The sequence below is a fragment of the Haliotis rufescens genome, unplaced genomic scaffold (assembly GCF_023055435.1).
Source record: "Haliotis rufescens isolate VD_foot unplaced genomic scaffold, xgHalRufe1.0.p SCAF_1, whole genome shotgun sequence".
In the NCBI taxonomy this organism is placed as follows: Eukaryota; Metazoa; Mollusca; class Gastropoda; order Lepetellida; family Haliotidae; genus Haliotis; species Haliotis rufescens.
This window is the reverse complement of record NW_025963779.1, coordinates 31,536,292-31,550,597: the sequence shown is the minus strand read 5'-3', so window position 1 is coordinate 31,550,597 and position 14,306 is coordinate 31,536,292. Positions and strand designations below refer to the sequence as shown.

Sequence of the window (14,306 nt, the reverse complement as noted above, 5' to 3'; positions counted from 1 at the left end):
ACGAATGATCTTACAACCATCTCTTTCTGCCACATAACATTGGTATGATTAATATGGTTGATATGTTCCAGGGGAAGAAATAAACTGAAGCAAAATTATTTTTTTGCGCTTTTTCGCATAGGGTACTTTGGAGCTTTGACTTCGGGATACGCGTGTATTCGAGATAAGTGGAGCCAAAGAAAGTGTGTACAGTCAACGCCCATTATCTCGCGTTGTTTCATATTGAGTGAGTGTACATGTGTAAGACTGTTCACTTTATCCAGCCTGTCACATATAATGAAAACTGCAGCGGGATAGCCTAGTGGATGAGGCGTTCGCTCGACCTGCCGGTGACCCAGGTTCAATTCTACACAGGTTCTACAACCTATGGCGTCCCCTGTCGTGATATATTTGTAATACTGATAAAACGCAACCCACTCACAATTTACTGGCCATTCCTGACGAAACAATCTTATGGACAGTCTGAAAGATAAATTTTCGTGTTTGTTTATGCTTCAGAGACACAAAGTCAATTCTATTGATTGCTGAATCCCATCCTTCTGTAATCTCAAATTTACAAAAAGAATATATTTGATACGGAAAACATCTTGACATTTCGTTTGTTAACATTATGCCGGGGACATAACATAAGGTTAGTTTTTTATGCTTCAGAGACACAAAGTCAATTCTATTGATTGCTGAATCCCATCCTTCTGTAAACTCAAACTTGGATTTTTTTTATTAAAAAACTACCTGATACGGAAAACATCGTGACATTTCGTTTGTAAACATTATGCCGAGGAGATAACATCCAATGAAAACATTATTGATTATTTTTATGTTATTTTCCAATTATAATTTTTTACAAAGTGAATTATTTATTGAGATTGATTTATGCTGTCCCTAGGGTATATATTGAGTTGGGTATCCTGTCAACACAGGTGCTCATCTATGGTCTTTTAATCCTGTATAGTGAGTCGGGGACTTTCAAGGGTGGAGATGACTGAGGGTGGATGAAATGTCAAGACGTTGTTCAGACGCAGGAAAGCTCGCGTACTCACTGGGATAGGCCACGTCTTCGGCTTATCCTTACGTACGTTCTACATTAACAAATGCTGCTGCTGAAACAACAACGGGTGTGAAACGACAGCTGTGACAACTACAGCATCAGCGTACCATGCTTCGGTGTTGTCGACGATGTCGCTGTTGCCGAAAATGGTAAGAATATCTTTGAGAAGAATGGAGATGAATGTTGACACGGTACAGTACGCTAACGTGGTTTAAATGTTTTGTACGTTACTGTATGGGTAATGGCAGTTAATTCCGTTTATCTTCAGACGCACTGCGGAGCAAAGGAAGGTATACGCTCATGTTTGATAGTGACGTAAATGAAACAAACAAGGAATGGTTGTTCACTGGTGATGTATTTGATGCGGGGATCAATGTTGTGTTTTGGACCTTCATTTTGCAGTGTTTTTTGCGACTGTGTTCCGCCTATAGTAACGTTTTGATAGCGTTTGTATTGTTTTGTCCAAACCAAGTTTCAAGTGTAAACTATCATTTGCCAGGCAGTTTATTTTATAGGTACAGATTTGAAAAAAAGAGATGTAGAATGTTGACTTTCCGAAATCGTAATGTGAAATAACGAGAAAATGTTGAGCCAGAAGATATTGCTAAATGTTGTCCAAGATTTTGTTTTATGTTAAAAAGACGAGCTATTTTCGCTTTGTGTATTTTAGATAGATTTGAGGGTGTGATGTACTGTGAGTTTTATCCAGCCGCGTTGTGAAAGAGCAATACATAATGTCGTTCTGGGACCCAGGGGATTAACGGGGAAGTTAACATATACTGGGCCAGGGTTCATTTTCTTTAGAGAAACAATTAAACCATTTTAAAAAAGAAGCTAGCATTACTGTTTGAACCATCTTCCCGAAGCAAGCGTGTCCAGTAGCCTATATCAAAGTTTAGTTTTAACCCTTGCCATTTCCAACCTTCTTTTCTGTGCTAAAACACGAGCAAAGTATCGCACATATCTTTAGTCCAATCAGAAACCGTTTTACAAAGTCAACTCTGAAAACGTGTCGGCAGCTTTGGCCTCGACAATCGCCTGTCGAGATTATTCCAAAATTTTATCGAAGATAAATATTTTCGAAGTGGTTCAAAGTTTTTAATCATCTCACTCAAACATATATATTTGAGAGCACACTGAGATGCAGCTTTTTTACCGCTATGTGCAGTGTTACTTGATACTGTGTATTCTTTATTCCTCTATCATCGTAAGAGCGAAATGCGGCAGTAACCTGTAATTTGTCTGTCAGGCATGAAGTCGTCTGATCGTTGTTGCTTTAAATAAATAAGAGGTCGCCTTCGGCCTCAGCAATTTCGGCTGACCTGTCCCTCTTTGCGAGTTTGGTATTCACAGAATGTCTGTTTTTCTAACTATCTGAGCGACCAAGTCGTCTGCCATATAGTAGTCATCTTTGTGAAGCCATTTGAACTAAGAACAACGATCTGATTGGATATTGTGTTTTCAGCGCAAGGGACACAACTTGTGTTCTACATGGGTTGGGCCACGTTTATGGAAAGCAAAATAGGCTTGAAATGGTTAGTGTGAAAGCTAGGCTTTGGTGTAGGTTAGTAGACACTCTTGCCCAGGGAAGATCTGTTTAAACAGACACCTTAAATAGAAATAGCGGCAACATATTGTTACACACTGCATGATCTACTATGTCTGGTTCCACTGAAGATGTGCCGGGGTTTTGTCTTTACGATGCAAACCTTTCAGGGATTATGTCTTTATTTGTAATTTATATGGCAGATACAGTGTGTACATATTCCATAGTTTGGTAGGTCTCTGCTGGATATCTTTGGAAGGCTTGGTCTTAAGGAATTAGATAACATCTTGCGCTATGGAAGCAGTGTACAATTAGACACCATTTTCCCGAGGCAACGGAGTTTACCGACTTTAAAAGTCCAATTTCAGCCCTTGCCGAACTAGGCTGGTGTTATGGAGTTTTATGCAAAATCGCGTCACGAAATTGACATCCGGTAGATTTCCGTCGATTGCAGGATTTGCAAAGCACGTGTAACGCCAACTCGGCGTCAAATGATATTTTCCAATATCTTTTCATGTTTTTATTCAAGGTGCTCACGTGATTTGATGCATTTCGCGATGTGAGATCCTTTTTATCACAATATAGATCTTGATTATCGATCAGATCGTCTTGACTGGGCGCCGCCATTTTTTTAAGCAAATACATGTGATGTGAGAGGTGGAATCTGATTGGCCAAAAAGAGAGACATAGAAGGGACACAACTCGTACTAGCCACTGGTGGCACTACGATCGAGCCCAGAAATTCCTGCCTAGTTCGGCAAGGGTGGAAACGAGACTTTCATTGTCAGTTAACTCCCTAGCTGGGGAAGATGTGAGACACATACTGCAGATGGCCATGGCTGTGTTGGACGTTTATCACTCTGATGGAAGCACCGGTATGTCTATGGTGGTGAGAATCATATTATCGGATGAACACCATCATCTGATTCTGGCACGACATGTACCAACATCTTCTTCTGCTTCAGCATTATCTTTGTAATCTTATGGATGTGATGTTCCTATTATTCAGTTCCGGCTTGTAACACGAGAGCATACATATATACTGTATATATACTGATTTTGAGTTCAGGGACACGATATTGTTCAAGGCCTCTCAGTCATGTAAAGCGAAAGAATACATCGGTGGTTTAAATTTTCCTGACGTAAAAAGAAAACTGATTTCTGCCTGAACGTCATGGAGCATCTTTTTATAGTTCGTTATCGATCTGGATTAAGCCTTATGCTATGTCTATATGGCGTGTGACGTTTACGGCGCATTAACAAAAAGATTCTAAATAGATGTCAGTTCTAATTTCAAACGATTTGGTAAGAAACAATACACATGTTTATACAAGAAGATACCGTTAGCATCAAGAGCATTAAACAACGAGAAAAATACTGCAATTCTTACGTTAAAAAATTAACTATGTTGCATACAGATAATGCCAAGCCCACCTGGCTATTGGTAACACAAACGGACGAACATAGGAACGTATACACATGAAAATTAGATTTGACCAAAACAATACAAACGCTATTAAAACGTTACTAGGCTGACAACAGTTTTCGAAACACATCAAACGTAAGGTCCAAAACACAACTATGACACCCGTATGAAATACATCACAATTGCTATGACCATTTCCAGGTTTGTGTCATTTATGACCACCATCAACTATGGATGTATTCCTTCTTTTGCTCGGCAGTTTATATATAGTTGGATGATGATTAAATATTATTTACAAACCTCCTTTAATACATTCTAAATAAAGTAAAAGCTAAGAGTTGTTGTAAAGCATTATAAAACAAAACGGGATAAGTTTTTTTTTTCTGGACGTGCACTGTTAAAATGTTTGTAACGTAAATCTGTACAGAAGAAGCAATCATGTAAGAAGTTGACTTTATAATTATTTTCTATCACAGTTTGTTCCTTCGATTCAGTGCAGAACTAACATATTCTGTCATTTAACGGTGTACGGGACTTGGAGTATCTGCCTGGCTCAATTGCTAAGGGGATGTTGCCGCACCTGACAACAATTGACGATGGTCCCGATGTTTGACCGATCTTGCACAGTCACTCATTTCTGATTCACTCTTGTATTGCCTGTATGTACGTAGATTGTTGCCGTTAGGTTTGTCCTGACCATCCCATCCTTTAAACGCACTATTCACTGAGAGGGACTACAGGTTTCACGATCGAGTGCCGATTCCTGACTTAGGGTTATCCATTGTAATTAGTTAGAGGTTTTTGTGAAATTAGGATAAACTTCAACAGGTAGATCGACACAAACCATGTCACCTCAGTTAACAGGCAAAGAAAGAGATTTTGGAATGACTTGAATCAATTTGCTTGGATTGTCAGTTGACCCCAGCCTAGGCTTCCTTCAGACTGTTGTTACGGGAGTCCATTACTATCGGGATCGGGATTGTCAATTGACCCCAGCCTAGACTTCCTTCAGACTAATGTTACGGGAGTCCATTACTATCGGGATCGGGATTGTCAGTTGACCCCAGCCTAGACTTCCTTCAGACTGATGTTAGCGGAGTTCATTACTATCGGGATCGGGATTGTCAGTTGACCCCAGCCTAGACTTCCTTCAGACTGATGTTAGCGGAGTCCATTACTATCGGGATCGGGATTGTCAATTGACCCCAGCCTAGACTTCCTTCAGACTGATGTTAGCGGAGTTCATTACTATCGGGATCGGGATTGTCAATTGACCCCAGCCTAGGCTTCCTTCAGACTGATCTTACGGGAGTTCATTACTATCGGGATCGGGATTGTCAATTGACCCCAGCCTAGGCTTCCTTCAGACTGATATTACGGGAGTTCATTACTATCGGAATCGGGATTGTCAGTTGACCCCAGCCTAGGCTTCCTTCAGACTGATGTTAGCGGAGTTCATTACTATCGGGATCGGGATTGTCAGTTGACCCCAGCCTAGACTTCCTTCAGACTGATGTTAGCGGAGTCCATTACTATCGGGATCGGGATTGTCAGTTGACCCCAGCCTAGACTTCCTTCAGACTGATGTTAGCGGAGTTCATTACTATCGGGATCGGGATTGTCAATTGACCCCAGCCTAGGCTTCCTTCAGACTGATCTTACGGGAGTTCATTACTATCGGGATCGGGATTGTCAATTGACCCCAGCCTAGGCTTCCTTCAGACTGATATTACGGGAGTTCATTACTATCGGAATCGGGATTGTCAGTTGACCCCAGCCTAGGCTTCCTTCAGACTGATATTACGGGAGTTCATTACTATCGGGATCGGGATTGTCAGTTGACCCCAGCCTAGACTTCCTTCAGACTGATATTACGGGAGTTCATTACTATCGGGATCGGGATTGTCAGCTGACCCCAGCCTAGACTTCCTTCAGACTGATATTACGGGAGTCCATTACTATCGGGATCGGGATTGTCAGCTGACCCCAGCCTAGACTTCCTTCAGACTGATATTACGGGAGTTCATTACTATCGGGATCGGGATTGTCAGCTGACCCCAGCCTAGACTTCCTTCAGACTGATATTACGGGAGTTCATTACTATCGGGATCGGGATTGTCAATTGACCCCAGCCTAGACTTCCTTCAGACTGATATTACGGGAGTTCATTACTATCGGGATCGGGATTGTCAGTTGACCCCAGCCTAGACTTCCTTCAGACTGATATTACGGGAGTTCATTACTATCGGGATCGGGGTTGTCAGTTGACCCCAGCCTAGGCTTCCTTCAGACTGATATTACGGGAGTTCATTACTATCGGGATCGGGATTGTCAGCTGACCCCAGCCTAGACTTCCTTCAGACTGATATTACGCGAGTTCATTACTATCGGGATCGGGATTGTCAGCTGACCCCAGCCTAGACTTCCTTCAGACTGATATTACGGGAGTTCATTACTATCGGGATCGGGATTGTCAGCTGACCCCAGCCTAGACTTCCTTCAGACTGATATTACGGGAGTTCATTACTATCGGGATCGGGATTGTCAGTTGACCCCAGGCAGGACTTCCTTCAGACTGATATTACGGGAGTTCATTACTATCGGGATCGGGACCGTGGGTTCGAATCCCAGATTTGCCCTGATTATGTTTGTAAGCTTGTCAGCACTTTCTACCGCGGAGTTTCACCAGAGGTGCCAAACATCATCATCACTTCCCACTTCCCGCCCACATCATTCTGACTGCACTGCTATATATAATATAAGCAGTGTGATGCAATTTCATTGCAGCGATATCTACAATGTAAATATCGCTTGATCTCACCCAAGCGATATCTCCTGCATGTTCAAAGCGGTTTTAAGAAACTGACTCACTCACTCACGGCAAGGTTGTTTTTGTTCATGATGATGATGATGATGATGATGATGAAGCCGTGTTGTGGTTAATGTGGAGAAAGAACTGAATGGGATGCAGTTCCCAGACGCTTACTTCTTTTGAGAAATCCACGATCATACGATCCTGGCGTGGCCAGGGGACAGAACTCTTCACAGCGAATTGCGGCACCTTATTGACGTCGGGACTACCAGTGGCACAGTGGTTAAGATGGATTTATGGGGGATTAGAGAAAGTACTGCAGGCAGTGTAAGGGCAACTGACTGATGGTTTTACCATTCTATGCATTGCTTCTTTTCTCTTGCCTCACGCTAGATATTTTCTCTAGCTTCACGCTAGAGATACAGGACTTTTACGTCACCCAAGTACCTTACGTGACAACTAACGGGAGAGTGAAGCTGTACAGTTTAACAATACCCCAGCATTAGGACGTGATGACGCTTTAACAGAGGCCAGTGTAGTGACTTAATACATTTTTATCCTCTTCAAAACAACATTCTTTTTAAGAAACTAGATCATTATTCGAACCGAAAGTTGAACTTTCGGCTGTTTAATGTTTTTTGTTTTTTTTTATGTGTGGTGGATTTATTTAGGTTTCCTATTAAGTATTATAATTATAGCCAATTAAAGAATTGAATCTATTTTAGTCTCTTATGATGACTATCATATTTGTATTCTATTTATGACAACATTTATGACACTTCCCTTTGTAAGGCTACCGTTCATCCAACTGACGGTGCCTCACAGCAACAGTGGGCGGTCGGGTAGCCTAGTGGTGAAAGCGTTGGCTCGTCACGCCGAAGACCCGGGTTCGATTCCCGACATGGGTACAATGTGTGAAGCCCATTTCTGGTGTCCCCCGCCGTGATATTGCTGGAATATTGCTAAAAGCGGCGTAAAACCATACTCACTTACTCACTCACAGCAACAGTCGAAGTCAGACAAGCTGCTTAAGTGGTAGAAGTTATCAAATTTAAGCTAACCTTGATGCAACAATACACGCGCAACACTGAACAAAACATTCCCACGAATCCACCATGGATGTGAATCGAAGCGTGTGTATCTACAACAAAAGCAACTTTACTATCGAGGCGGAGTAATGGTATGATCGATCAACGATCTGCTTACCAGATCCTGTTGACGGTGTAACCCTGTAAAACACGGCATACGGTACTTGTGTTTTATTGATTTGTTAATACGTCACGGGCGGCTTACATTTACCTCACATGGTGTAATCATGTTTCGTTACTTCCACCAACTTAGTCAATATATCACTGAACCCGTACCGGATGTAGATATTAAATTTTCTTTTTTTATTGTACTTGACATTCCGTCACGAGAGAAGTCAAAAGTTAACTGCTGGTGTGGGAATACAAGACCCGTTATTTGTACTATCCCGCATAACGGGTTTCCGTGTGAGTGACGTTTCATGCCGCTGTTAGGGTTTGATAAAAGTTTGAGCCTGAATTATTTTTAAAGAAAAAGACCTGGCAACATTTTCTGTGATAGACAATTTGTTTTTCAATAGTTTGAAGCATAATTAATGTTTTCAATAATTTTCAAGGATAATCCCTTCCCTTCGTAGCAACGATATCTGTAGTAACAATGTCCATAGTAACGATGATGCCCATAGCAACGATGTCCGTAAGTTGTTTCTTTGTTTGTTGTTTAACGCCGCACTCAGCAATATTCCAGCTATATGACGGCGGTCTGTAAATAATCGAATATGGACCAGACAATCCAGTGATTGTAAGCGTTCGCTCGTCACGTCGAAGACCTGGGGTTCGATTCCCGACATAGGTACAATGTGTGAAGCCCATTTGTGGTGTCCCCTACCGTGATATTGCTGGGATATTGCTAAGAGCGGCGAAAAACTATACTCACTTACCCACTCACTCACTCGTAGTCACAAGTTTACCCGGCGTCATATTACATCACAGTCATCGTCACTTCTGTATTAGAACAGTTTTTATTCAATGCGCCAGTATTTGTTTCATGGATTGTCCATGCAAAGTATATCCTTTAAATACATCTCGTCCATAATGCCCGCTATACGTTGTCAATTTCAATGCGTTTCTATCTTCGAAAAAAATAGCAAATGGCTAAAAGCTCCATAACATAAATAGGATAGTTCAATACTTAGCTACCGCGTACCTCAAGTCGAGTATTAGGGGTGGGGTGTAGTCAAGGGCTATTGGGTAACAATGATTAGTTCCAAAACACATTGAGATTATATTTTACACACACGAAATAATTGTTCATGGAAATTCTGGATACCCTAAAGAAGGCGTGTCCTGAGATATAATTAAAGAGCTCCTCCTAGTCTGTTTACCAGACCAAAGAGAATAAATTATAATTGAATCCAACTCAAGTCTAGAATCATTTGACAAGTCTTAGATTGCCCCAGTTCCAAAACATAAGCATTGTTCCGAACCCATTTGAATTTTACTTTTTATTTTGTAGATATATTATAAATATAAGATATATAAAATTATTTTAAAATAAGATAAGTTTATTTAAAGGACTAAATGTAAGTCTAGGCTCCCCCTTCAGACAAACATATCGTATGTCTAAAGAGGACATGTTGGAAGGCCTTCAACCCGGGGCTCAATTGCGGCTGGTTAAGCAATTTGAAAGACACGTTGGTAATCACGAATTATTTTGTATCTATAACGTAATTCATATTATAGTTATTATAATCTACTTACTCAAAAACTGCATTAGTTTCTACAATGCGACATATTCGTATACATGTACCTATCCTCGTGCATTGTTCCTAAGTCTGTTAAGAACAAAATGCGTTTACGGGTTTAAAGCAACACCTTAGGCAACACATACCCACACCTAATACACGCGTTATTATGAACGTGGTATCAATCTCATGCCACGTGATATCACAGGTCAGTGTGACTGTGAAGCTATTATACCAAACATGTATAATCTGTGATCCCTCTAAAGAGGACATGGTTGAAAGCCTTCAGACCAATGGCTTTATGTGTCTTAATTCCAGTGCGCAAGACCCTATGACTATCGATTGTTTTAGGTGGCAGATCACTGGGAGAACGTACCACGGCAAGGATATAGTGTACGTCGGCATTGAATGCCTCTGTGTTGCGAGGCGCATTTCGATCCGACCACAACATACCAACATGGATGTTTATATAGCATCTTCCTATTCTTTATGTCAACAACTCTTTCTTCATTCATGTTGATTTCACAACCGGTATACTGTTTTCAGTTGTTATGTAGTGTCATTCCCGCGCCCGCCTGACGTCAGGAACGGTGAACTTATGGTTCTTGGTCTGTTGTCGGCAGCACGTGATATACGTATAGTTGTGAAGCGATTGCCGCGTGTCTGTCGCAAGACAAGAAGGCGTGCGTCTTCATGAGATTTAGTGAGGCAGGGGCTGTGATATCCTGGCGTGACAGGAGCTGAGATGTAGATTTGTAGGACACTTGGTTCAGAGGTGATTGGGATGCCAGCCTTCTTCCCTGGCTGTTCCGGCCAATCTGACTTAAACAGGTATGTCATTTACACACAGGTCGTGATTGTTGTGCATTGAATTGTACGTTGTTATATGTTAGGTATTTGCTTTCTCCTTCTTTTCTGATGTTTCGTTGTGTGTTCTTCTGTATATATTTAATATAATTTGCTTTAAATATATTTGTGTTACCGTATGTGTTGTTGAAAGGACAGAAATGTTTAAAGAATGCGTCGTTTAAATACTTATTACAATTACATCTTTTAAGACATTATGTAGTTTTAAGCTATATTATCACAGTTGTGTAGACCGCGTCCGCCCGAAAAGCGGAAGGTCCGGGGTTCGAACCCCGGCCGCACCATACCAAAAGCCGTTAAAAGATGGTACTTGTTGTTACCCTGACTGGCGCTCGGCAATAAGAGGCTAAAACACGGACTGGTCGGCTCGGAGTACATGTATACTGTGTCTGAGTTGTGTATTGTGTCTGAGTGGGCTAGCACTATAAAATCGGCATTAGTCCGGATTAGTTCAAGCAGCCAAACACACACAAACACACACATGCATACACAATCCCGTCGACGGTATTGATGAGGTGGAATCTTTATCCTGATCATAAACTGTTCCTCCATGTTACTGTTTAATGCCAGCTGATTTATGAAACGATGGCATCACCCTGAATTATGGATGTAGCGGTATATGCCTTACATGTGACCTTAATGCATCGAATCGCTAGCGAAGTAAAAAAATCGTTCATTCATTCATTTATTCATCATTTTCACAACTAACAATCATTTATTCATTTATTTATTCTTTCATACTCACAACAATCATTTGTTCATTCTTTTGTTCGTTCATTCATTCATTCCCACAACTAACCATCATTCATTCATTAATTCCAAACAACCATCATTCATTCATATATTCATTCATTCGCACAACAATCATTCATTCATTCATTCATTCAAACCATCCATCATTCATTCATTTATTCAGTCATTCTCACAACCAACAATCATTCGTTCATTCTTTTGTTCAGTCATTCATTCCCACAACCAACCACCATTCATTTATTCATTCATTCATTCATTCGTTTACTCATCAATCCATCCATCCATCCATCGACACTATTCTGTCATTGTTATTCGCTTATTTCTTCTGTCAGTCTGTCATTCGTTTATTTCCTTCACAGAGTTAGGTCGTTCAAAGGCACTGTCAGTTCCTTTGTCACAATGCACGAATACCTGTTTACCTGGTTGTCGATGTCAATCAAAGATCGATCAATAGCACTTGAGTACAAGCTGGGTGCGAATCTTAGTGATCGTTAAACAGCCCGACGCATCAGGGCGGCGGTGTCCTTGTTGTCACTATCAATCAAAGGCGAATCAATAACTTTAATACCTATAGATGCCCCGAAGACAGACTAGATGCTACCGTATCCGATTAGCTATCATACAAGAGAGCAGGCTTTATCAATATATCGATGCAAGAAAACAAATGTCATTGACATGTAACGCATAACGCATAACGATTTGTGTCTCTAATTCTGCACACGCGTGGGCTTGTCTGTTATAGACGGAGACGCCGTCATTCAATGCTTAATGACGTCTCTGCATCTCAAAGTGACGTCTTTCCATTACAAATGACGCCAAACATTATCAGTCGAGTTGAATTTATGACACATATGGCATGTATTTTAATAGTGTACAATACATGTACGGTTTTTCTTTGAGGATAGCTATTACGTTTCATGGCGATGCTCATAAAAAGTGTTGAGGTACGTATTGATGGTTTCATAAGGAAATGAATGGCGTATATATTTTGCCGACTACAGCATACAGAAAACGTATATAACGAACAACGTAAATAACGAACTGATTTTTCCGGTCCCTTGTAGTTCGTTATATCCGTGTTCTTCTGTATTTTGCAAAGATGGGCCATGTAATCTTGTGTAGTAATCATTTGAAAGCATTTTTCTTACACGTGAAAGGTTTGTAAAAATATGTAAAAATGTATTGACATTCTTTAAATAGTTAGTGTTGACACAATCTCAATACAATCAGATCTTAGTTTTCGCTACTGCCTAACAAAGATCTGAGGACATCCCATTACGGGTCACGTCAGAACGACCATTCGCGAACTTTGACCGACCAATGAAATGACTGACAAGAAATCGACAGTAGCCAATCAGAAGGCAGCTTTCTCGAGCTTTACGACACTAGTTTCAAACTGGCGATTACGCTTCGAAACATATTTTGACGTATTCTCGATAAAAAAAATAAAACTCATCAAAAGAACATTCTGGAAAGGCTAATAGATGGCTTAGATTGTATGGAATACCCTCTGTTAAATATTTCGAGGTTGCATAATTAGAAAACTCATTCCCACTGTCACTTTCATGATCTGGTAAGCGACGCTCTGATTGGTCGGATAAAAGGTCGTTCTGACGTGACCCGTAATGGGATGTCCTCAGATCTTTGTTTAGCGGTAGCGAGAACTAAGATCTGATTTTAATGAGATTGGTGTTTACATAGTTTACAGATTTTCAGTCATCCATTCATATAATTCTTACCACTATTAATGCATTTACGCCCATGGAATCTGTGTAGCCAGAGAACGGATACTGGTTATTCTCTGGCGTTGACGTCATATATTGCATACTCTTAAAGCCCGCGGGGAGCTGGTATTGACTGATTGCTCGGAGATGTTGATAGGAACGGCATCCGTTACTATCAGTGAACATGCCTATTTCTAGCCATTCAAGGTTTGCACGTATACATTTCAATAAAATGTCCCCAGAGTTCTTCAACAGTTAGGGGGCACGGGTGGCCCAGTCGTCTAAGGCGCCGCGATTCGCTGTGCAGAGTTGCGTCCCTTGGGCACGCCAGAAACCTATGATTGTGGGTTCGAATCCCTGTTCGCCCCAATTATGTTTCTAGGTTTGTCGACGTCAGCACCATACCCGTGCTCGTGGGTTTCACCGAAGTGGTAAACGTCTGAGACCTGCATCACTTCGGGCTTTCCTCCCACATTAAGCTGACACGCCGTGATATAACTGGAATACTGTTAAAAGCGGCGTTAAACCCAACTCACTCACTCACTCATCAACGCTTACTACAGGGCCTCTATCAAATTTTAAGTTGTATATATAAGGAATGGCATGACGTCATCCGTGTGTTCTTATTCCATGTTTATTTAAATGACGTACCAATATTGAAAATGACAGCTACCTGTCACTAGTGACTATACATTGAAAAAGAAGATATTTACACAAACTTGAAATGTATGATGTTTAACATTAAAACAGAAGATGAGATAAACATCGTCACAATGTATATTCGGTTTGTAATCCTCTTAATTAATTTAAGTAGAAATCGACGAAATTCTTAATTTTCCACGATTTATTTCTAAATTTACAATACATACCTCCTTGTGACGTCATCCACCATTATATGTTATAATGACGTTTTTTATATATAAACAATGAGTGGGAGTTGTTTATCGTACAATAAGACTCTGCAGGGAGAAGATGAGCTGCGCCCCTCAAGGTTTATTCTCCCTGCAGTCGTTCATTTTTTTCCGTGAAGAAATAGGTCTTCAGCAACCCATGCTTGCCGTAATAGGCCACTGTGGTTGTCGTAAGAGGCGACTAACGGGATCGGGTGGTCAGGCTAGTTGATTTGGTTGATGCATGTCATCGTATCCCAATTGCGTGGATCGATGCTCATGATGTCAATCTCTGGATTGTGTGGTCCAGACTCGATTATTTACAGACTGCCGTCATATAGCTGGAATATTGCGGCGTTAAACAACAAACATTCAAACAAAACATACCCATATTTAAATAGCAAAATGAAAAAAACCAAAAAAACAAATGAATTGAATAAATACAATACACTCACACACACACACACACA

General features: G+C 40.8%; 1 protein-coding gene across 2 annotated transcripts in view; it reads left to right on the top strand.

The window, feature by feature from the left end:
• Positions 1–926: 926 nt before the first annotated feature.
• LOC124110938 (nmrA-like family domain-containing protein 1) overlaps positions 927–14,306 on the top strand; it is a 29,055-nt gene continuing 15,675 nt past the window's right edge. The window contains exon 1 of one of the 2 annotated variants that reach the window (XM_046470428.2): positions 927–1,197. In XM_046470428.2, the coding sequence (XP_046326384.1) occupies positions 1,157–1,197 (41 nt within the window). In that variant the 5' untranslated portion in view covers positions 927–1,156. Of the gene's footprint in view, positions 1,198–9,962; positions 10,434–14,306 lie in introns of those variants that run through there. The other variant, XM_046470427.2, reaches the window with a different exon arrangement.